Source organism: Pogoniulus pusillus, chromosome 15 (genome assembly GCF_015220805.1).
Source record: "Pogoniulus pusillus isolate bPogPus1 chromosome 15, bPogPus1.pri, whole genome shotgun sequence".
NCBI classification, from domain to species: Eukaryota; Metazoa; Chordata; class Aves; order Piciformes; family Lybiidae; genus Pogoniulus; species Pogoniulus pusillus.
The window spans coordinates 27,059,556-27,085,189 of NC_087278.1; the positions used below are offsets into that span (position 1 = coordinate 27,059,556).

The 25,634-nt window shown below is 39.9% G+C and overlaps 1 protein-coding gene across 15 annotated transcripts in view; it reads right to left on the reverse strand.

The window, feature by feature from the left end:
• Positions 1–25,634, reverse strand: part of SOX5 (SRY-box transcription factor 5) — a 371,094-nt gene that overhangs the window by 209,294 nt on the left and 136,166 nt on the right. For all 15 annotated transcript variants that reach the window (XM_064155975.1, XM_064155969.1, XM_064155972.1 and 12 more), the window contains one exon: positions 21,838–22,048. In XM_064155975.1, the coding sequence (XP_064012045.1) occupies positions 21,838–22,048 (211 nt within the window). The remainder of the gene's footprint in view (positions 1–21,837; positions 22,049–25,634) is intronic.

Sequence of the window (25,634 nt, forward strand, 5' to 3'; positions counted from 1 at the left end):
TGGAATCTTTTAAGTTGCACAAAACCTTCAAAGGTTTGGAAGTACCTTTCAATTTGAGTAAGCAAAGCAGACACATTCTATATCTTGAAGACACTGGGCTCTGATTCAGTCTCACTTCAGTTTTACTCATGGATAGTTTCACTGATGTCACTGGAATCAGAGTTTTTACAATAATGTCATGTTATAGGAAATTCAAGCCATGTGTCTGCAAAGAAAGAACTTGCAAAGCAGAAAAGACAGGGAAGATGTGTAAATTATCCTTTACCTTAACCATCACTTGGTTTTAAGTTTTCAACAGTTTTCAGCACCAAGATAGTGACAGCTTGTTGAAGAAGCCATGAGTCAATCAGCAGTAGTGGTGCAAAAGGTGTGGAGATGAAAGGAGTATGGAGGCAAGAGTCCCACCTTAGAAACCATAAGTATGTCTGGCTCCCAAGTGCAGTTGTTTCTGAACTGTAAAACATGCATCTTCCATCAGGGCTTAATGCAACTTTAAACAACAAAGCACCACATACACTTATAATTTGTCAAATGAAACTGCAGCAGAGTCTGAACTCCATAATCTCCCTATAACAACAAAGCCAGGTTTTGGGTAGGAAAAGGTTTCCAACTTTCCTTTATTTGAATTTACAATCCTTTTTTTTTAATAAGAATTACTTGCTTTGCTCTAACTACATTCCTGCCCAGTTAGCAGCTGCTGTGAAATCAGAACTATAGATTATTATGTTCTTGATTAAATTCTTACATTAAGGAAATTATGTTAAACTCTCCACTGAAATGGGTCTAGTATATCACTGCAGCTCCAGCATGGACAGAACACCTCTCCTACAAGCACAGGTTAAGGGACTTGGGTTTGTGTTCAGCCTGAAGAAGAGAAGGCTCCAGGGAGACTTAATAGTGGCCTTCCAGAACTGAATGGGGCCTACAAGAAGGTTGGAGAGATGCTGTCTCTAAAGACCTGTGGTGATAGGACAAGTGGCAATGGTTTGAAATGAGGCTGGTGGAACATTAGAACAGGTTGCCCATGGAGGTAGTTGAGGCCCCATTAGTGGACATATTCAATGTCAGGCTCATCAAGGCAGTGAGCAAGCTGATCCAGTGGAGGATACCCCTGCTCATTGCACGGGGCTTATACTAGATGACCTTTGAAGGTCCCCTCCAACCCAACCCATTCTATGATTCTATGTATGTACATATGCAATTTGGTTCTTTGTACCCCCAGCCTTCTGTGCACACTGCATGCTTCATAAGTACTATTCCAGATTTTATTACTAAACAGGACCTTCAGTAATCATTTCTCTTGTAAATGAAAAATATTAAAATTGTTTAGTAAGGGATGGGAAATTTGAGGAAGTTGCTTCATCTCTTACTTAAATGGCAGCACTGTTTGAGAAAACAGACAATGATGGCTCATTTAAAGATGGTTGCATATGAATACTCTTATTTCATCAAGAATCATGGAACTAATCAGGTTAGAAAAGATCTTTGAGATCATCAAGTCCAACCTATCACCCAGCACCATCTAATCAACTAAACCATGGCACCAAGTGCCACATCTAGTCTCTTTTAAAACACTTCCAGATACAGTGACTCCACTACCTCCCTCGGCAGCCCATTCCAATGCAAATCACTCCTGCAAAGAACTTCGTCCTAACATCTAACCTAAACCTTCTCTGGCACAGTTTGAGACTGTGTCCCCTTGTTCTGTTGTGGTTGTCTGGCCACAACCTCATTTCAGGCAGCTGTAGAGAGCAATAAGGTCTCCTCTGACCCTCCTCTTCTCCAGGCTGAACCCCAGCTCCCTCAGCCACTCCTCACAGAGCTGTGCTCTCACCAGCCTTGGTGCCCTTCTCTGGACACATTCAAACACCTCAACATCTTTCTAAAATTCAGGGGCCCAAAACTGGACACAGTACTCAAGATGTGGCCTAACCAGTGCTGAATACAGGGGCAGAATGATACAGGCCAAGATGCCATTGGCCTTCTTGGCCACGTGGGCACACTGCTGGCTCATGTTCAGTCAACTGTCAACCAATACCTCCAGGTCTCTCTCTGCCTGGCTGCTCTCCAGCCACTCTGTCCCCAGCCTGTAGTGCTGCATGGGGTTGTTGTGGCCGAAGTGTAGAATCTGACACTTGGACTTGTTATATCTCATGCTGTTAGACTGCACCCAGCCTGTACAGGTCCCTTGGCAGAGCTCTCCTGCCTTCTAACAGATCAGTGCAAGCTCCCAACTTGTGTCATCTGCAAACTTACTGATGGTGGACTTAACCAGATCATCGATAAAGACATTAAACGGGACTGGGCTCTACTTCTCTAGAAAGACATTAACGTGGAGCCCTTGAAAACCAGTCACAACTGCACTAGAATTTAGGATACTGCTCAGAAAGCTGCAATTTTGCATTACAGGCTGAACACACCAAAAAGTAGAGATACATCTGAAAGGTGGAAATGAGTTCAACACCTGCCCTGATGAATATGATAGTACTTCTGCATCTGACATTTCCTTTTTATCTTTCATGTAATTATTAAAATATTTGGCTTCTTTTCTTAAATAGTGACATTTTCCATCCAAGTCTAAGAATGAAGAGCTAAAGGAAAAGAATTCTACTGGTATTATTTGGAGAGCATTTGCCATTTCTGCAGAATTTTCTTGAAGAAATTCAAGATAATTAAGGATAATTAAATTCTTAAGAAATCAGTTTTCAAATCTGAAGTCTTTACTACATAAGATAGAGAAACTGTGCTCATATTTATGTAGAAGATAGACAATACAAGGTACGTTTTTTAAAAGGACCCTTTTTGTATGTCTACCTGGTCCTTGAAATCATCTGTGGTCTCTGGGGAAAAAGATTTCCTCTAGCCACTTAAGTACATCTTTTTCCTAGAAGCATACAAAAGAATGCCTGAATAATCCTTTCCAGGGTTTTAAGGATGGTTTGCAACCTAAGTCAAGGGAGCAGTCTCAGTTCTGCACCAGTTGAAAATCTGGCCAGACAACTCTGATGAGCAGAAATCTTAAAGTCAAAGAAAGCCTTCCTCATCAGGATTCAGATCTGTGTAATCCACAAGTGTTACCTGGCTCTGAAACACTGTTAATGGACTATAGATCCTGACCATATAGGAACAAGTCACATTAAAGAGTGCTACTGAAATCAATAACATGTATCAAATTTATTTTTTCCCTCCAGTTCTTGAGGCCTCCACGTGTATGTCATTAATCTAACAACTGAAAGGCTTTAAAAATATTTTTATTACAAGGTAACTCCTGCTAAGACTAATTAGAAAATTAAATGTACATTGAGGTAAAAGGGGAAAAAGAGAACAGTGCTTCTAAAAAAAGAGGCTTTATATTTGGCAGTAAAAATTCAGAGCCCCCCTCTCCCTCCCTCCCAAACCCTCAGGTTGATTCATCTCTCATTCAAATTTAAAATGCACAGAGAGGCTGCAGCAAACCCGCAGAAGATTGATATGCACTGCACTCCACGCGTGGTTTAGCTCTTTATTCCAAAGTCTGGCATGATGATGTTGGGTTCTGCGATATTATTATTTCAAGATATAATAAACAGGCTTCAATATAAAAACAGTGCAACACGAGTCCCCTTTAAAAAAAATATGAATTGTTACTATAGCGCTTTGAGAGAAAGGGAGCAAGAGATTCACAATGCAGGCTCAGAACTTGGCAACCTGTAAAAGTGCCCAGTCGAAAATTACTAACAGCTGGAGATGACAGTTGTTTTAACAGCTGAGCTGACAGGATTAATTTAAATGCACTGAAATCAAAAGTAGATAACACCTGTTTAGTCTTCCAGGGCCATTCGACAAGGTAGGCCAAGAGAAAAAAGCAGAGCGAAGGCTATGTGAGCATGTGTGAGTGCATGTATGGGTGCATGTATGTATGTGCACATGTATGAATGTGCATGCATGTCACTGCCTCCTCTACCTCTTCATTCCCCCTGCCTCTACAGAAGATAGAAGGACTTCAGAAAAGGAATGACATACTTTTGAAGGCTGGATGTGTGGGGGAGATTGGTGGCTTGTCACACAATAACAGAAAGGCTGACCCCCATCAGCTTGAAGCATCTGGTTCTCATTGTGCCCACCCTCTTGCTTACCCTTCTTCCGCCTTCTCTTATCCAAGGTCTTTGACCCAAACCCAACAATGGATAAAGATCACTGGATTTTAAAGCTGCAGTTTTTCACTCCTTCATCCCAGCGATCCTCCTGGGTTAATTAATGCATTCTCTTTGAGCTCCAAGTCACTAAAGCTCCCACACACTCCCTCCCACCCACCTCTTCCCCAAGCTAAAAACAAAACAAAAAATTCCTCACCTTCTTGCCATGCCAAAGCTTGTAACTTGTCTGTCCGTAAAATAAATAAATAAATTCCACAAGGCATGTGAGGCAAAGCCTGTGAAACAGCAAGAAATGTTTTATGTGGCAGGCAAGGAGGGGATGATTTTATGTTTGCCTCTATGATTATGATCCTCTTCACCCAGCGCATCTGTGCACTGCTCTGTGCCACAAAAACTGCAAGCCTGAAGAACCACCGTGTGATGTCCCAGCACAGCCCTTGCTGCTCCAGGTAAGGGCATCAGAAAATTCAACAAGGAAAATTAACTGATCCAGGAAAGGAGAATCTAGGAGGAGGTATGAAAGCCAGAATCTTTTCCTAGGGTTGCAACTACCACAGAAAGCTACAGTACCAACTTCACATTGCACAGCAACCCTACAAGCTTAACTCTTCAGATGTTCCACTTGCTGAAATCCCATCAAGGCAAAAGTGAGCTCTGCTTGTGAGGAACCTACTGAATTCAGGCTAAAGGCTTCCAAACTCAACCCAAAATCTCATTTCTGGTTAGTAAGACAAATGGGGCAGAGTTGTAACAGACAAGTGTTTCCAGAAAGCCTGTTTCCTCACATCTACTGGTCCTTTCTTGTAAGCAGGACCACTGGCAGGTTGCATCTCCCAAGCAGTAACTAAGTTTCACTGCTGTGAAGCAGTATATAGCTACTATTATCAGCTCTAGGTTTCTGCCATGCTTCACCATATTTGTACTTTGCCCCTCGCTCACCATACCACGAGGGCTTCAGACGCTTGGCTTGTTTAATAGCAGCACAGATATCACAGCCATGTATAACTTGTGTTATACACGAGACAAGGTGAAGCATGGCAGAAATCCTCAGGGCTTGGGCACAGAGAATGAAGTTCATATGGAATACCCGTGGAAAAAAAAACAAAACAAAACCCCAAGACCAAACCACCAAACAAAGCCCAGGAGAAACTGTATTTTCTGACTTTGCTCTGTGCTTTTTAGCCACAGGATCAATCTTTCTTCCTTGTATACCTCCAGGGATGAAAAAAATAGCCCTATAGCTGGTATGATGACACTGCAGCTGTATGCTTCTCACAACAAAAGGCTGTGGTTCAGCTCTTCCTTCTTGTTCAACAACCCTTCAGCAGGACGAAGGCAAACTGAAAAGCTCATGTGCTTGTTCAGCTAACTGCAAGCCTATCCACTGTGCCGCCACATCAATATCAAAGCATGGTTGGCACCTTCAGTTTTTGTAGTTGAAAAAAAGAAGTGTTCAATAGAAAGCATTCAGAAAATGTTTGATTCATTGATATAAAGAGCTGGAGCATCACAGATACTCTCTGTTACAGCATTAACCCTTGCCAGAAAGAAAAAGACAAAGAAAACCATCCACAGTAGCTTTCTCTTCATTGGAGGTTTCAGTACTCAGCTCATATTCTCTTTTCATTCCAGCCACTACCCGCTCCCTCCCACCTTCCTCTTCTCCAAACAGCACAGAGCTTCATATAGGCTAAATTACCATGCCAAGAAAAACAGAACAATTCTTAACTAAGCTGCATCTATATTTACTCATTTCAGAATTCATGTCCTCTTTTAGCATTTATTGCCCAGGTAGAACTATTTATCCGGACAAACGTGAATATTAATTGCCACTCTGACAGGAGAAAGAAGATGCAAACATACTTCTCAGGTATGGGCCTCAGGTGCAATGAATTTAGGCAAAAAACATCACCAATTTATCTAGGTAAGTTCAAGTCTAGGCCTAAGATTGTCTTCATTTTGTTTCACAAGAAAATGCCAATACACAGCTCATGTGAACCCTTCTCTATAGGGTACAACTCTGGATACTAAATTAATTTTAATGAAGCTGTGGACTGCCTTGTGAAGGACTGCATCTGAGTTCTCTGCTGCAGCCTAGCCTAAATGTGAGAGGATTTACTGCACAGTACTCAGTTGCCTATTTTGGCAGCTTTGTATCCAGGACCGGAGGGCTATACTAAAAGATGGACACCAACACCAGTTTCACCTTCTGCTGGGTAGGAAAGGGAAGAACTTCATTCTAAATTAAATATACAGATTTCTTACCCGAACCTTTCCAGCAAATGAACCTCCAGATTCCTAGTACATTACTAAAATATCGGGTTAATATCAGAGGGCATTTTCCCTGTTATTTTTCATGTCCATGAACCTCTGCATGTTTGGATTGTGGCCAAGTCCTGAAGCAGAAGTGCCAAGGAACATGAGAGAGGCTGTTCTCCTGACAATTCCAATTTGGCTGGTTGTTGCAAGTGACAGAAATCCCCTGAGAAAACCAACACTAACGACAGTTCATTGCTGGATATGCAGACACAAAAGTCTGTTTACCACAAAAACATCAGGAAATATTTTAAAGATTGGAGGGGGGTGGGGTGCAAAATGGAATAAAATTGAGAGACCACAAAGAAACCCTCCACTCCTTACAAATACACATCAAGTAGCAGCATCAGTAGTTAGAGTGGCAGTATTAACAATGATGATGATGATGCAAGAAGGCATGATCACCACTGCTTGTGTTCACACTTCATCCTTACAAATGTTATAAAATCTCTCTGCACTTGTAATCATTAATTTCTATTAATATTTACGGGGGGGGAGGGGGGGAGATTGCCTTTTTAAAGTTTTTTTTCCAAGTTTTCAGTCTCCTGGGCATGCGATGGTAATTGCTGCTTTGTTCTGCTTAATGATAGACTCCTTTCCCCCTACAAAATAAGAAGCAGTTTATTTCTCTTTTTTTTATGTCTTTACACAACTCAGAGGCTCAAAGAAGATAATTACAAACAATGCCTGAAGAATGGTTCAGTTAATGTTAATTTATACAACAAACTAATTACTACCAAATGGTAAAAAATCACATGTGGAAGTTCCTGTCTCCCACGCACACAACTAAACCAGCAGCCATCTGTCTCAGCCTGGGAGTTCTCAGTGACAACCGAGGAAAGCAAGGGAAAGAATGAATCCAGATACACTAGCTGCTGCTTCTGACACAAAATCATGGCATTTAAACACTAGGCTCTGTATGGTGATCTTCACAGTGGCATTCTTCCCCTTTAATTTATAAAACAAACAAAGTCCCAAAATCTACAGCTACATCTCTATTTTAAATCTGCATTTTATTTCAATCTCAAGAACTTAAGACGAGGTCTAAAGCATCTCCATCTATCAGCTGTAATTCTCCCTTCTGGCAGTTTTTATACAATATTCTATAACATCCTTAAGATCCTGCCTATCAGGAAGGATGAGATGCAGTCTACTTACAATATGTCAGACATCAGGATGGAAAAATAAGCTTTTATTGTTTGTTTGTTTCACCATTTTTTTCACAACCTGAGAAAGCAATTTTCTCCAAAACCTTGAAAAATCAAAGTCAGTACAAATGTTAAACACTTTCATGGGATGCTCATTAAAAACTGACAGGGAGAAAACGGCTAGGGACAAATCCTGAAGCATTTGTTCAGTTTAAAGTCTCATTGAATTCAATGTGAGTGTTACTTTATTGAGGACTTCAATACCAGATCCTTTACATGAATAAGGACCTTGGCATTCTGACTGTTAATTATTCTCTGATTAGCTTGCATCTAGTGAAACAAACTAAACACAATATTATCCCCTAAGCTCTGTTCAGGAAATCTCAACTCAAATATTCTCCTCTCCCTGTGAGACCAGAACTCCAACAGTCATCAAAGTGCTGTACATGAATAGCAGCAAAATATCAGAGTTTAGATTTGCAGTACAGATTTCAGCAGAGAAGAGTTTTCCCTAACAATGAAAACTTACCAATCTTCAATGTAAGGCACAAGCCTTGCATTGCATTGCAGAACAGCCTCTACGTGTCATACTTAGACCAGAACCCACCTCTGATGTTTACATGAATCCCACACCAGCATCAAAGTGCAGCCTTACTAGAAAGAGACAACCCAGGATAAGGTAAAGACTGAAGATCTTTTTTGTACAGATTAAATGCCTATCAGCCTGTGTTTCTGAGTATTTATCTTTTCAAGGAGAAAGAATATGTTTCGTATGGCCTGAAATGATCAGAGAGGAGGAACAAGTGTTAAGGCAATTTCAAACAAGGCCTCTGTAATCTCATATTCATGAAGTAACACAGTCATTATTTCTACATGGCAAGAACAGCATCAACATTTTAAATGAAGTAAAGAAGAAGGAATCACAAGAGAATCAACATAACCAAACAATAATGCCTAATTATTCCCCATTCATAGTCCCTAGCAGCTATGAGATATTAAAAAATTAAAAAATAAAACCACAGGAAGGTGATTCTTGCACACAGCCAAGTGCACAACATTTTACATAATAAAGTATATTCACTGAAGTGAAGAAAGAAGCAGCAAATTTCCCCTTTGCTACTTCATCTCATCTTTTTTCAAGAGCTGTTTTCTGTGAATGGAAACCTAGCATTTTTCATTAAGAAATTCCCTTTTTTTCCCCCAATGTTTCACTTCTTTAGATGCATTCAATCAAAGATTAGCTACTATTGAAGTTTTTATTCCTTTTTTTGACTAGGGAAAAAAAAAATCACAATTCCAGTATACCAAGAACTGGGCTTTGGTGTAACAACTATGAGAATCTTCAACAAGGAGTTGGGTGTGTGAGACCAACCACTGAGTGGAAGGGTCATTAACTGCAGTGTCTGTGGCAGAAAAAAAAAATGTATCTGAGGGGGTACTTTGGACATCTTGCAGTCCTGGGGCTGTGACTGACATCAGGCCTCTCCTCTCCTCTTTCACCCCAAGCAGCCTCAAGCAGCTCTCACAGCCAAAAGTCTGTCTCTAATTTTAGTTCCTGCTCCTGGCACACGTTGTGTCCTAGATCACTGAAAGCCTTGAATTAATACACTAAGACCCAGCATTAAGCTGAAGAACTGACAGCTTTATGGAATGCACCCAGCCTGGGAGGAAAGCTACCTGAGAATTCCTGAACAATCCCAACACCTGCTTCTAGGAGGAACAGGATTTTGCAAAGAAAAAGAATAAAAAATCAATCCAACAAGTCTCTGCTAGCATGGGGATCCCATGATCATGTTGCAAACATATATGCTAAGGAAGGAGAGAAGGTTTGAAGAACACTACAGTACATCTTTAAACCTCTCTTAACCAGTTAGACTCAAAAGTTTACAAAACTGTCTCCTCATTTCATTTTCCCACAATGGTGCCTGTTTATGCAAACTCAGAAGGCATCCCCACTCATCTTTTGCTTTTTCACCTGTCTTAATATCTACAGAGACCTGTCTACTAAAAGAGTCGAAGCAGATGACTCAAAAAAAGGCCATGCACTGCATGTCATTTGCTCTTGAAAACACTCTGGAGTGTGGTGGTTGGTTAGTTATAGCATCCAATATAAGCAGATCAAATTTTAGCAATGACATGTGAGAAACCAAGGATGAAATAACAGAACTGTCAACTGAATTCTCTCTCTAGTTCTTTAATGGCATTTTGCTCCATGCTATACCAAAGGCATAAGGCCAGGACAAAACCAACAAGCACCAAAAGAATTTACATTAGAAAAATTGAGAAAACTTGCAAGTCTGGCAGCATAAGAAGGCAATGCTGTCTTCTTGTCTCCTGTGGGCCCCATTATCTTTAAATACCACTCATGCACACCACCTAACATACACCAGGGACTGCGTCCCAGTAAATAAGGTAGCAAAAATGACATGAACTTTTCAAAGGGACTGCCTTCTTTTCTTTCTTTCCCCAGCAGAAATTCATCCAATCATTTTATAGATAGTTACAGAATGATTCCCAATGACAGCTCCTTAGTTCCTCTAAACTCAGATAGGGCTGACTTGGCCAAACTCATAAAGAAGGAATGCATTTTGCCTGGATATACATCCCATGCTCCAAAGTTTCACAGGAGCTGTGAATCAATTAGATGACACAGCAAGAGGAAATGCATAAAAAAAGACTTAAAATAAGATAATCTTCAGTGAAATGTCTCCATATTTAGTTAAACAGCATTGCTGATTAAGGCTGTACATGAGCTCAGTGCGGAATCCAGAACTGTTGCAGCTGAAAATCATCAACAAAAGCCTGCTGTCCTCTAGTTTCTTCTTCATATATTAATTTCACATACAAGGAAAGGCAAGTATTTGGAAACACATTGGGTTTTTTTTAAAGTCTAGCATATAGATATTCCAACAAAAATAGATGAACATACTGTGCACCTTGCAACAAGCCACTGATCATAGAGGGCTGAGGGAATACACAGTAATAAATACAGGTAAAACTGTATTTCTTGTTGTTGACTTTTTTGCCTTTTTTTGTTCCCCCTGCCCAGTGCCTGACTTTGGGGGAGCTGAGATGCTCAGATGCTGAAATGGGGTATGTGTTATAGGCAGAACAGAGAGAGAAAAGAAAGGTTTAGCAAAAAAAGATGAATGATGCATACAGAACTGAGAGACACTCTTCTTCTGTGTGATCTTTGTCTCTGAACTTTTTACCTTGAGATTGTGTAGGCTACACAACTAGTTTTAGTACAAAACTAATGCACGTTACAAACTGTACTGGAAAAAGAGGACACTTGGATGACCACTTCCAAGCGTGGATAGACACCTTCCTTTCTGATAAAGCACCTGGACACCAGATGTAACTTGGGGGCTGTGTAAATTGTTAGCTATGAACAATCATGCTTATTGGCAGTGCAATACAGTAACTGGGATTTTTTTGAGTCGGGCAGGAAATTCATCCTTGCACATATGGGTTGAGCCTTTGCAACTACACTTCCTAGATACCTAGAAAAGACTTGTAAGCAATGGCTAAAGTAGCACATCCCATACACAACTAATTGTCTATGATTGCAGGTATGGATAAAACCACTGACAGACTTCAGATCCTCTTTCTGTTCTTCAATTATTTATTCAGAGATTCAATAATGTAAATAATTATGGCTAAAAGGCTCAGATGAACAACTGAGGTTCACCTCCTTCCCTGCATGTGGCAGTGCATGAACACGTATGTTAAATTGCCATTATCTCCCTGACAGTAAGAATCTGTCTCTCCAGGTCACACATCTCTGGCTGTTTTTGTGCTGCATAACCTACAGTACCTTCTATACCTTCAAAAGGCAAGTCCAGGTGATAATTCATCAAGCACTATATTCCTCAGCTACAAGTATCTCATCATCTGTAAGTTTCTAGCAACCAATGACTGTACAGACTTTTTTTGTTACTGTTACCTTTCAGTTCTCTTAACTATGCTCTTTCCAGGAACAGGCCTAATCCTTGTCTGCATAGGGACAAAAAAAACCAGAACAACAAGAACACCAAAAAACCCCACAACAATTTACATTGGGTTCTTCACAATTCCAGTATTGGGTCAGATAGTGCCTTCTTAAAGCTCTTGTATATTCAGCAGTTGTGAACTTATATATGAGAGCAGAATTTGGCCCACATCATTCTAAGTGTCTATTAACTCTCCCACACTCAGAAATAAATTAAGGGGAGATTCCTCTCAAGCACAATGAGCCTAAAATACAAACCGTACTGCTCACAATAGAGACCAGGAATTCAACTTCACTCACATGGTTCTCTTCCTCCACCCAGCTCCTTTCAGCACAAAGGAGAACGGGGCAGAAGGCTCATTAAATCCCAGGGTGTGGGGTCTGCACAGGGTCTCAACCAGAGTGCAAGGCAGCAGGAACCACAAAAGGTGTGTGCATTCCCTCTCTTCTCCTGCAGTGCTACATCTCACCCTGCTCTCTTCACTTTGAAATTAATCATTTTTCTCCATGTTGAACGTTCCTCGCCCCCGGCCCCGATTCTTCCCTGCACAAACTCGGGAGTAACCACTCCTGTTTACACTGTGCCACAACCCCGTGTTGCCACCCGTCAATCAGAATTCCATTTGTCTTCAAGAGGTTGAATAAATAGAAGGGAGAAGGAAGAAAGCGGGAGGACCTCTGCATTGATCAAAAATATTTGAGGCAAAAAGGACGGGGGAGAAAGAGAGAGAGAGAGAGAGAGAGATGGAGATAGATTAGAGGGTAACAAAACTAGAGAGGAAGATAAACAGAGCCAAAAAGAAAAATGTCCTTTGTTCGTTTAAATGGCTCTCTGCTCCCTAGCCCTCTGCATGACTAATGCCATGCTGTGGTGTGTAAACCTCTTGGGCACATAACACAAACAAAGCATAACTCGGCCTGGACAAACAAAGGCCTAAGCAACAGTGATTGAATTCATCTTAAAACAACAAATCAATTCTTCCCTATTAATGCCCTAAATACCAGCGTAGGAGCACTGTCCTGTTGTAATAAACAGCCATGTGTTCAATTACCATCTGTTTTCCCAACTACTGCTCTCGTCAGTAATTACACCATGCAATGCATTCTACAGTGACATTATATTAACGTGTTGGGAGGAAAGATCTTAAATATGAATTAAATTGGGCTAAACCTCTCAGAAAGCCTTACCAAGTCGCTCAAGAGCTAACGGGGCGTTCTTCAGCAGAAAGCACAGACTGATTTTTCTCTTCATTCTCTTTTCACTTTTACCCCCTGGCTAAATAAATAAATTAAAGCACAAGCTTGAAAGAACTCTTGCTCCAAGACTGCCACAGTTAAAACTTTAATAAGCTCTCTAAATGTCCACTTCACCTGTACAGAATGGCTGCTCAATTAGCAGTGTTTCATAAGTAACAGCTTACGTCACATCAGCTGAAGAGCAACGACAACAAACCTCCAACAACAGAGAGGTGACAATAAAGTGAGGCCAGGAAAAAAAAAAAAACAGAAAACTTTTTGGACTGAGATAAACAGAGGAGAACAAAAGTTTAAGAAAAGGTTTTCCACCCTTTTTGCAGAACCGTCAAGCAACTTTTATTGACTGCTGAATAGCACACAGCAAACGGACCAAACAAAAGATATGATGAAAGACGTATTTATTTGTACAGGGCTCCTTCCCCCCACCTCAACCTTTCTTTCCATTTCACATACACCCACACTTCACCGTTTGCATTGTGTTGTTAAATAACCAATAGCAACCCAGATGAAACAGTAGAAGGGTTTCTATGATGCTGTCAAGCACCAGACAGATGCTTGGCAGTGTCAACATGGTTCTTTACATTTGGGCTGTGCCAAGGATTGAAACGAGAAATAAAATAGGAATGATAATAATACTTAGAGAGAGAAAGATTGCTATGACTTAGTGCACAAACATGCAATCCAGTTTTTAATCAATGGAGTATCATCCTACCTGCTGGGTTTTTCTTCAGCAATTAAACTGTTATGGAAATAGATAAATAAAGCTTTGAGTTGTTACCTGTGTACTGGACTGCAAGAATTTTACTAAAAAGCAAAATCAAATTCCAGGGGTCTAACAACTGCGGATTCTAGGCTCTCTAGAATACGCTCAGAGGCTTCTGCTGCAAAGACATGCCAATTACGTTCAACACACTTAGTATGATAAACTTCCAAAAGTCTGTTTCAAAATAACAAGCTCTAGGTGCTGCAAAACTTTTCTGGCTGAGGTTTCACATGGCACAGAAATTTGCATGTTTGGAGTTTTTCTAACTAAACTACTGCCATTTAATTGCAGAATTATGGAATGGTTTGGGTCAGAAGGGACCTCCAAAAGACATCTAGTCCAACCTCCCCTGCAGTCAGCAGGGACATTCTACATTACACTAGGTTGCCCAGAGCCCTGTTGAGCCTGACCTTGAATATCTCCAAGAATGGGGTTTCAGCTGCCCGCCCTGGGCAGCCTGTTCCAGTGTTCCACTGCCCTCATGGTAGAAAACTTGTTTCTAACATCCAACCTAAACAAACTGTAAATTTACCCTCAAAACTACGCTTTGTAACATTCAGACACATCTATGTGTTTTTTTATAACACTTGCTCATTGGTCCTCCTCAGGTCATTAGAGAGAAAAGCACCCCTGAAACCTCTCCAGATTTTGAAACTCATTTTCACTTGACTAGTTTGAATTTTTTCATTTCAGCTGCCAAACCAAGTCAGAAGAAAAGCTGTTTCCACCTGACCCAAAATGTTTTATTTAATCCTAATTGAAATGTTTTCATTTCTCTTTCAGATTAATCAGCTTAAACATCTAAAAACAAAAAAATATCATTTCCAATGAAACATTTTGTCTAAAAATGTTGACCGTTCCAAATTTTCTACTATTTCTGACTAAAATTAACTTGAATTGCTACATGGTATCAATCCTTAATTACTGTTTAACAGGTTTTAGGATGTGTCCCCTCCAACACTCCTTGACTCTGTTTTAAGTACTTTCTGAATTTGTACATCACAGCATAAAAAAAAAAATCACACACATATAGCATGATTCCTCCTGAGAGAATGCAGAAACCACAGGACAATTAACCTGCATGAGAAGAAAAGCTTACGGAAGGAGTTTTGTCTTCCCAGTACAGCTTATTTAGAATACAGGAGATGTAAACAGTAGTGTGAAAGTGGCAACATTCAAACCATCTTAAAAACGCCAATGTTAAACAGCTTCAAACCTCAAGAGTGTTTTTATGAGGCTACTTCATTAGTTAAACAAGCGAGCAGGAGTTGCTGCACTAGAGGCTTTCCCGTGCTTCTGGTAAACAGAAGACACAAGACAGACTTGTGAATAGCTCATGGCACAGACTGAGATCTAAAGCTAATCAGACAGGATGATAGGTCATCTTAATCAACTTCAAAAAGCCAATCCACATGCTCATCCCAGCTCCTCGCCTCTCTTCCCCGTTCACTTTCTCACTCATTTGGCCATATTTTCCCCCTTCCCCCTCCACTCACTTCCTGCAAATTGTGCTGTTAAGAACGAACGCAGGGAGTCCTTCAGGTCTCAGCATCCTGGGCGCAGGTGGCGGGGAAAACTTTGAAGTGAGCTCTCCACTGACTCTAGAGCTGGCCGTGCCTCCTCCATAAGCAGCTCTTATTAAAAAAGAGACCAAGTATCCACTAGAACAAAACCAAGCAGGCCTATTTAATTAGGGCTAATGCTTGATATCCACTTCTTCATGTTAAACCACACAGTCACACAAGCCTGGGAGGTCTGATTAATTTTAATATGCACAGTCGTGACAAGCGCCTCAGGGGTAACAGAGAGGGAAAAAAATCCCAGAAACCCTGCTAGCTCAACAAATAGGTTTCAGCTAAATGTTGTGCATGTTGCCCAGATTAAGATGTTACTATTCAGCAAGGGCTTGAACCCTTAATATGAGGGACAAGAGGCCTGAGAAACAGGTGGCTCGCTCTTCACTCTTGAATAAATGACATCCCCAAAAAGCTGTGGCACATAAGCATATAGAAAGAGCTGGCACACTTGCTCGTGTGTGTTACCATGCTGGGTCAGAGGTTTATCCAGCAGTGATACAAGGACTGAAATGAAGCTCAGGAAGTTAACAGGTTTTCTTAGGGGGAAGTTGGAAATCATAGCAAACTAAAAAAAGATTTTTTTTTTTTTAATTGAAAGTGCAAATGGGTTTAGTTGGAATGCACTGGAAAAAGCAGACACACAAAAATGAGAGCGGCAGTGAGTTCTGAAAGCTCCAATTGAAATGAATCATGACTGGCATGAATCTGACCACGTGGAGAATTAGGGACAGACAGGAGCCCAAATACTTGTTCAGGTCTTGCTGAACCACTTATATGCTGCACTGTAAAATATGGGAAGTGAGAGATGAAGGTTTTTGCTTTGGTTGCTGCTTGTCCAACACATGGAGTGAATGTACCCTGGAAGGACATTTTAATTATGGAGATCCATCCTAGCATACTTTCATTGCAAAACAGGGAGATGGAGAAGGACCTGATTTTCTTTCCAAAAGCACAAGTTTCCTGAATCTCACTTGACTGCAATATCTTCTTCTGTATTGAAGATGCTGTACCAGCAAATCAAATGCCTTTATCAAAAGAGAAAGGAAAAATCCCAAAGCTACAAACCTTTGAGGATTTAAGCAAGAGAGACTTGGAAGAGAATCTAAGCAAATGTTGAAAACATCCACTGAAATAAACTGTGACTATCGGGTTAAACTATTAGGGAGGGAAACACTTAAAAACTGAAGATGACAAATGAATATACTTCACTTTGAGCAAGCAAGAGCTGGCAGGGCTTCAAACTAGGCTACCTATGTTGCAGAGTAAAAGCGCTTGCTAATAAAGGTTTATGCCACTGCAGCATTTAACACTGCAGCCTTATCTCCACATAGGCCTAGCTTATGAACTTCATCTTTTCAATATTTTTTTATCAGCAGTACATGAATGTGTATTTCCATATGGCAGAGTCTTTGAAAGAAGTGCATGGAAGATTGATGCTGACTTGCTGCAGAAGAAAAGAGACATTTTCTACTGACAGACTGCATAGATGGACATGGAACCACAAAGCACTTGAAGCATCCTTCCACAGCAGCAGGAGTGTATGAACAAACTTAAAAGTACTCAACTGCAAAGTATCCTTGCTTGTCCTTCAGTAGAACAGTATTACAAAGCCTCTTCAACACATACATTGTCAAAGGGGCAGTGAAGACCCAAATAAAAGAAATTCAAGCCTCAACCAATTAGAGTATCCTTAGGCTTTTCCCGGATCTGTTCACTGCATTTCCTCCCATTTCATCAGACGTGACTTGAAAACAAGAGTCTGTATTTCAAAGGTCTCCCTTCTTGTGCCCATTAATGGTCTGCTTTAGAATTTATGTCTTAACAAGAGGAAGACCTCTTGATTTCTTTGCAAGATCTGTTGATTAAAAGTTTGATTTAAATATTAAGAGATGTTCGGGGATCTTATTTCAGCTAGAGAGCCTGATTTCAAAGTGGCTCACTTCTACAACACAACTGCTGAAACAACAGCCATTTAAATTACCACAAGAACAGGTGTTGTGATTTATAATGTAAACTCCAACATCAAGAACAAATAGGCTTTGGGGGATGCTCATAAGACAAAAACTGTGCCCTAGAGACCTTTCTCATCCCTTTCTTTCTGACAAAGTAATTACAGTATTCCAGTATACTGTAATACAGGAGGCTCCAGTATTCACATTGCCTGTTAAGGCGCTGCAAATTTGTATTACCTCCTTAATAAATACCTGAGATTAATTGGTCCTGCTCAGAAAACCTAAGGACCAGTAGAATGAAATTCTGAAGTAGGCACACTATTAGATACTCACTATATATATACAATTTCTGTGTCTTGTGTCTAAATACATGTGTCCAAAGCATGCACTCTGTATATATGGCTATCTGTGTACATGCATTTATATAAAATTTGAAGTATCCACTTCAACAGCCACACCAAGCTAAGGTCCAGGGATCCTTACAGCAGAAGAATGAGCTGTGCAGATGAGTGAGTGCATCCAAGTGTGCACATGCTCATATGTGCAGTCTCCATGGCCAGGTAGATGTCCTTATAATCCCTTTCATCCAGAATTCCTACAAATTCTGTGCAACAGCTCAGATCTAGCCTCAGACATTACAGTGCAGAAGTTTTAAAGGTAGACAGGTACATAACCTGTTACAAACATATACTGCCAACACAAAGATTGATTCTTCATTAAAAGTTGAGAGAGGTAAAGAGCCAGTGAGTATTCTGTTTTACTCTAAAAATAGGAGAGAATTTACTTGTTTGCCTTTTTTTTTTTTGTCTTACAGAAACCAAGTCATACGTTTAGAGGAAAGGTTACACAGATTTCAGAGATTTAATTTTCCACAAGCACAAGTCATAAATTAAAATACAGTAATCCAGTCCCATTAATAGTGAAAGAAAAAACTAAGTGGCTGCTTTGGTCTTTGCTTTCATGAACTTGTGTCAAGCTCAGTGACTTCAAAGAGATTTCCATTTCATTTCTACAAATGAAGAGAACAGACAGAGAGTCTGCCATCCTCTGATGCCTTAAGAAAACAGAAGAAAAACATGCCTGTATCTCATTCGCTTAATGATTTTAGCTGCAAAAGGAATCCCATGGTCGGCAGACGACCCTCAGGGCAAGGGCTTGAGGTCTGTCACAGTATATAAGGCTTCTCCAAACCCACTCCATTATCTTCATTATTGTATAGCAGGAATAAAAGGGGACTGACTCCTCTTCTGAAGTTCAAGTTAGAAAGGACAGAATGTTTCATGTAAAATAACATTGTGTGACTTCAGTAATAGGTTTATGCCTTTAGGGGCCTAATAGTAAAGCTGCATATAAGGATTTTCTGGCAGAACGTGAAAGAAGAAAAATGAGCACGGTATTAGCAATGAGTAAGATTCCACAAGTTTTAGATTCACTGAAACACTCCATGCTGCTGTGTCAGCATGACTCATTGTCAGTCACATACTGTCATACAAGAGTAAAATAGCAAGTCTAGGAGGGAAAAGAACCCCCCCCCAAAACAATGCACTGGTATTAGAGCTAAGTATAAACCCTTTGAAAACCAAAACCATACACACATGCAAGGAGGAAAAGGAAGGGACAAGCTTTTGAACATTCTTAGGAATGAGTAGGTAGCATGACCATCTACAGGGAACATGAACCAAGGGCACATACATATCAAATCATCATGGAAAGCATTACTATGAACACTGGATGCCTGCTCTGTCAGCTCCTGGGTGTATACATGCATGTGCTTACATACAAGCATAAATACAGGTGTGCATTGATGTGCTTTGAGCAGTGGGTTTCCTAATACTGCAAAAATCCTTGTCCCTTAGCCACAGAATGTATGTTAACTATTACTTTTTATCAAACACAACAAAGCCATTTACCTGATAGCAGTAAAGTTTCTTACAACCAATCAGCCAAATTAGCAATATTGTGGAATATCTCTCTTGCCCCCTAAACCCATTTAAGAAAAGAGAGGCCTTCTGCCTGATTGACACTCAGCTTGAATCAAGATCTACAGTTGTCTACCTGGCCCTTTTTTCCACTTTTGAAAGAACAGGCCATTTGTTTGGAAGAATGCTTCAAAGGCACATTTCCCACAGTAATTCAGAAGACAATTTCAAATAATAAAACCAGGGCAAATACAGCCCACTGTACAAGTTAAATAATATATAAACTTTTGAGTACATAGAGAAATGGGAATGTGGCTCATAGCTGGTCTTTGAGAGATTCACAGGATACTGATTTAATTAAACCACTACTACTGGTGCAGATATTTCCCTTTCTTCCCAAAGAGACATAAAGTACTATATTACTGTTGTTGACATAATGCAGCAAAGCTTAACCAAGATTCTTGGTCTTCTCCTACAAAGCTCCACAAACTAGCCAGACTACAAATTATTCCTGAAAATCACAGTGATCATGCATTGTTGAATTGTTACCTATGTGGGCTGCCCAAAATTCACACTTAACTTCTCTCATTCATGGGGGAATTCATTAATATGCTAATGACTCAACTAGCAACCAGTGATGACTGACAACTTTACTTTAGGAATACATGAAGAAGGGACAACACTAAGGAGATTTTCTGATGGAGTTCTGAGAAGACATTGTGCTTGCATTAATACATGCTCCTTTTAAGAAGATTGGTATTTGTGGAGGATCTCTAACAGTCTTGCCATCTGCACCCATAAATATATATTTTTTAATTAGCCACTCTAAAAACAATCATGTTGGCTGAAGGGAAGGGGGAGGGTAAGCTTGTCAAAATGATGTATTTGTCCCTGACTACCTTTCAATGCTCTTATGCAAGTCTAATTTTCTTCCTAGCCAGCTCACCTCTCTGGCCTCCTTTTGTTTCATGTCCCAGTTCCCATTCTCTTCTAACTTCTGAACTTTTGTTAGTTTGCTTTTAAGGAGAAAGGAGAAAAAACCCGCAACCCTTTTCCTATTCATTTTTTCCTAGATGGGGAGTAAGCAGGGACATGAATATGGCACTCTCATAATGACTTAACTAGGGCTTAATGAAATTTTCATCACAACCTGCTGTTCATTTTAATGGCCTTTGAAAGACAATAGAACAATGGTTAGAGGGAAGAAAAGATTTTCTGTTGCATGCATTTGCAAAGCCCAACATTCAGTTGCTCCCCCTTCTTTCTCTCTCAATCTCTTCACAAAGCTGTAGATCTTTTGTTTGTACTGTATATTTTCATTTCAGCAGAGATGAAATAATGCACAGGCTCTGTAACCATTCTCATGTCTATTTGCGGCCTTTCTTTAATGCAGTCTGTGCAGCTTGTACAGCCTCATACTCTATAGAGCATTTAGACATCACCCAGAACCCTCTGTTCTTTCCTCTCTTACAGAAAACTCTGGTCTCCTCCCCCCACCCCAATACCATACACAGGAAAGCTCTTTCCCATTCAAAGACACGAGATAGGTCATGGCACTGACCATTAAGGCAACATAAATGCAAAATTAAATGCTATGATTAGATATAATGTTTTTTTAAATGCTTAGACAAAGGGTTTGTTTCCTAGAAGACCTTTACTGTATGCTCCAGTCAAGAAGACAGGACTAATTTACAATCCTGTCATGCTCCTGTATGTGACAGTGTGGCTGTGTTTGCACCCACATTTTCATTCCAGGAGGCAGGTTGTCCAAAAATTTTCTGGTAGATGTAGTCAATTCATGCTTCAAGACTGAGGTAGGCTCTGAGGGTTGTGCTTTTAAACATTTGAAACAGACTTCCAGAACAGGATAGGCAGATGTAAATAAAGTGAAGTCTTATTACTGTGCATTAGGAAATAAGGCGAAGTACAATCAGACAACACCAACCAGCTCACAGGCTCCAGGAAATATAGCTGTAAATATGCATGCTGGATACCTACAGTGAAAACAGCGAGAACTTCATCTTCCATGCAGGGGGTGGACTCTGCCTCAAATAGCCAGGAATTTAAAATCTTACTTAAAGGAAAGCTATTCTGTGGATTCACAGGGGCAGGTGTCTTTCTTAGTCTTAACTGACACAGCACAAATGACATCATCACCAAGTGAACATACATTCTCAAACAAAATTCTCCAGAGAAGAATCCTCTACAACAAGGGTGAAACTTGCTGGCCAGACATAACGCAGAGAAAGCCTGCACTGTGCCTGTTTGTATAGTACCTGTGCTACAGGTAGAGGATGACGTGACAAGACATGCTCCAGACAAAAGCTTTCCTGAATTCCAGGTTTATTTCTTACCTCTCAAAGAATGGCATGCCTACCAGATAATTTCACACTGACATTGCTGATAACACTGTTTTGCACTCTAGAAATGCAGGAGGGGAAAGCAGTGGTGTCAATGACCCCAAGGCTGTTAAAATTACAGTCTTCATTGTACCCATATTGGAGAGGTTGCTCTGTCTATTCCAACTGTGACAAAAAGACCATCAGGTCAGACAAAGGCTCTCTAATAGGGAAAAGCTACAAATGTTAGCTATGATGGAATATTGCTGGAATTTATCTCTAATGTAGACAAAAACGTATGAGCTCTTCTCTTCAATTTTACTAGTTAGAGAAAACAAATGGAGCAGAAAATGGGAAGATTAAAAAAGTGTATGTATCCAAAAGAATCTGCAGAAAAGAAAACAAACCAGAAAATTTTGGCCAGTTTCCCAGGCCTTACCTTCTGGCTCATTTTTGATGAGCTCTTCCATTTTTCTTTGCTTAAGGGTGTCTACAACATCCGCTAGGCTCCCTTTGCGCCGTTCAGGGGTTCCCAGGGCTGTGCTGGACAATGATTCTCCACTCTGACGCCCACCTTCTTCTGCCTTCAAGGGTGAGGTAGATGAGTTGTGTGGGGCAAATGAAGACATCACTTTATTGCCATCAACTTCCTGAAAGGGGAGAAAAATGAGATGAAACCTTTTTTTCCTTGAAGGAGAAAAAAATAAAGATAGAGAGAAAGAACAACCCTTTGTTCTTTGAGTTCATCGCTGTTTGTTCTTCTGTTGAAACCTTTAAGAAGGCATGCAGTGCTTCAAAAGCAGCCAGAACAAAGCCTATCCATAAAGCATAAACCAAGATTACAGGCTGAAGTGAACAAAGATCTGCTTGCAGGAGAGAAACATAAAACACAGTTTTTCCCTAATTGAGAAGAAGTGTTGTAGATTTCCTAATAACAATGGTATTGATTACCTTTAATTGTTTGCTCTTTTACAGCTTTCTTTGGAAAAAATATTCCACTTTTTTCAAGGACCATTAATTTCCTGACTTTATAAAGTACTTAATTTCTTGATGGCTAGTTGTAAGAAATGAAACTAATCAAATATTAAATGCCCTTCACCACAAGACTTATTTTAACTCACATTTCAAGTAGTCCTCCAATCTATAAAGGATGAATAAATTGTTTTCTGTTTTCTAATTCTCTTTCTATTCCTCACTTTCATCCCATACCTTCATTTCTTGTAGCAAAAAATAATTTCACAAAGGTGGTCCTAATGACTTTTGACTAGTAGCACAATGGCAAAACTGACTGCCTGGAACATCCACACAATCCTCCTCACATCAGAGTCAACAGAGGTCTACTCATTAATTTTAATGGAAACCAGAACTGGTTCCAGCATCTTCAAATTCACCTTCATTAATGTGAGAGCCTTCTTCTCCACGCCTCCTCCAACATAAAGCAATGTTCTCTGCATACATTCCTTTCCCCTTTTATGTCTCTTTGATACCCTACCAGTCAGTATACATCCCTTGAAACCCCCTTTTTAAACTTTGCTAACATATGTCATCTATACCTTGCAAAACTCAGGTCAGTGTCTCCAAAGCTGTGCACAGACTGCATAATGCAGTGCTGCAAATGTCAACCGTTTTTATTTTGATCAAAGTCTACACAGTTGTTTGGATTTCAGGGGCTTTACTTTTTAATTTATCACTACCTTATGTCTTTACATTTTTCTATTCCAGGTGTTTTAGTGAGTATTATTTCTAAAAAGTCACCAGACCACTCTGTGATCTGAGTTACAGATTTTGTTGAAAAAGTTTTTTGTTTTGGTTTGGGTTTTTTTGCATTTTATAGGGTATAAAAACAACACATACACTCTTGGTAGGGATTTGGGTAACAATTTGATGATTTTTTTTCCCCTGAGCAATGTTTGGTGTCTCTGGTTTAATAAAACCTGGCATTTCAAAAGAAAAAACAAAACCCAACAATTATGGAACATCTCTCTTATGAGGAGAGATTGAGGGAGATGGACTTCTTTAGCTTGGAGAAGACTGAGAGTTGAGTGCCAGGAGCATGGAGCCAGGCTCTGCTCCGTGATGCCTGATGACAGGAAAAGGGGCAATGAGTGGAAGTTGAGGCATAGGAAGTTTCATTTCAAACATGAGGAGGATTTTTTTTACCGTGAGGGTGACAGAACAGTGGAACAGGCTGCCATGGGGGGTTGTGGAGTCTCTCTCTGTAGAGATATTCAAAACCCACCTGGATGCGTTCCTGTGTGATCTGGTATAGGTGATCCTGCTCTGGCAGTGGGGTTGGACTGGATGAGCTTTCCAGGTCCCTTCCAGCCCCTGATATTCTGTGATTCTGTGATAACACAATACAACATAAATGGCTATCTTTGGTTTAATAAAACCAAATATTTCAAGGGGAAAAAAGTAGCTTTTAAAAAATGTAACAAATACAAATGGCTAAAGATTATCTCCATAAAATTTGAATAAAGCAATATGGAAGTGATGAGGTAAAAAATGTATCTGTTTTCACAGACCACTTCTGCAAAAAAAGTGTGGCAAAAGGGTAAAAAATTACCTTCGTTTAAGAAAACTTCTAGTGCAAACAGTTTTGAGCGGCTTGAACGTGTTATGCTAGTAAATAAATTCCCTAACAGAATCGGCTTTAACCGAGATTACAATCTGGGCCATCATATGCCCCAAAAGCCAAACCCAGTGATGTTAATGAGAGACTTTCTACTGACGTCAATCAGCTTTTGACCAAGCCCTAAAAAAATTTCTGACTCTAGTTAACTGAAATGCTCCTTTTCTTTTTTTTTCTCTTTTTTCTCTTGCAACTCCCTCCTTTTTCGTTCTGCACTTGCAAAACTAATAATTGATGTAAACAATAAGTTGAAGCCAAATGTGTTTTTTCCCCAGATCTATAGATATACCTGAATAAACTGTCTTGAACGGATGTACACAAGCAATATTTTTTCTAACCTTCAAACCAGTTACCACCAACTGGCATTTTTTTTTCTTCAGACAAGGCCAAAAGAGGAAATATCTTGAAAGCTGCTTTCTTATTCACACTTTGAAGACAGATAAGCCAAATACTATCCTTAGTTACAGTTCTTAAATCCACCTATACTATCAATTAAGTATAAGAACAGTATTGTTCCTGATTTTTGAAGAAAATTAAATTCTTGGGTTTATTTCAAAGTGAGCCACAAAACCCTTTCTGTTTCTGTGTATGCTGCTGTTGCTCACAAAGTATTTCCAAGTGCTGCCTAACACTCCAGAATCATCATCACTGCTTCCATGGACATTTTGGGTATACACAAGTGTTTTCACTTGCACAAATATATTCTGAGTATAAAACATACTTGTTACAAGAGAAGAAGCATAAGAACACAAGGACTGAATGATACACAAAGCAAGGTAAGGTAATTCAAACTCACAAATTGCTTGGCATTCAAATGGAACCCATAAGTATTTTCAACATTACTGAAATTTCCCTGCCTCTCTTTCTGGGGAAAAGAAAACACGAGGGGAAGAGGACAAGAGAGTAGCTTGTTGATAACGCATCATGAAAAGACTCTGGATACTAAATTTCTGGTTCTTTCCAATGTTCCATGTAATCATGGATGAAAGCCACTTTCGTTTCTGTGTTTCAGTTTCCTACCTGCAAGATAGGCCCAAAATAAATGATTTCTTATATTGCAAAGGTCTTGGAATGATAAACTGTTTAATAGTACATAAAGGTCCCGATACTACAATGTTGGCTAAAAGCATTTACATAATAGCACAGTTCAAGAGACTTCATAGCTGGACAATAAAGGAAAGCGAAGAGTTCTATAGAACTTTTCAAAAAGATGAATTCTATATTAAAATATTATCTACATAATCACCCCCAAACAGTTTCCTTAGACTGTTGTTGTTAGGTGTGCATGCATGCAGTGTTTGCATATCACACACATGGGCTATTTATACACTTACAGGGTTTAAGATACACTCCACTTAATCAAAACACATATACAGTAAGGGAACAGCTGCAATCACATCTCAGTGGGCTAAATTACAGTACACCAGTGAATTATTCATTCAAAAAGATCTGCAGCAATCACACATTCACTGCGTGATTTGCAATCTAAGAATCCTTTCCTCACCAGCAGATGAATGCATACAACTACTGCTGCTGATGGGAGTCCAACATGGATCCTCCAGCATACCAACTCAAGAATCTGTCTTCCCCACTTAACCCTGATC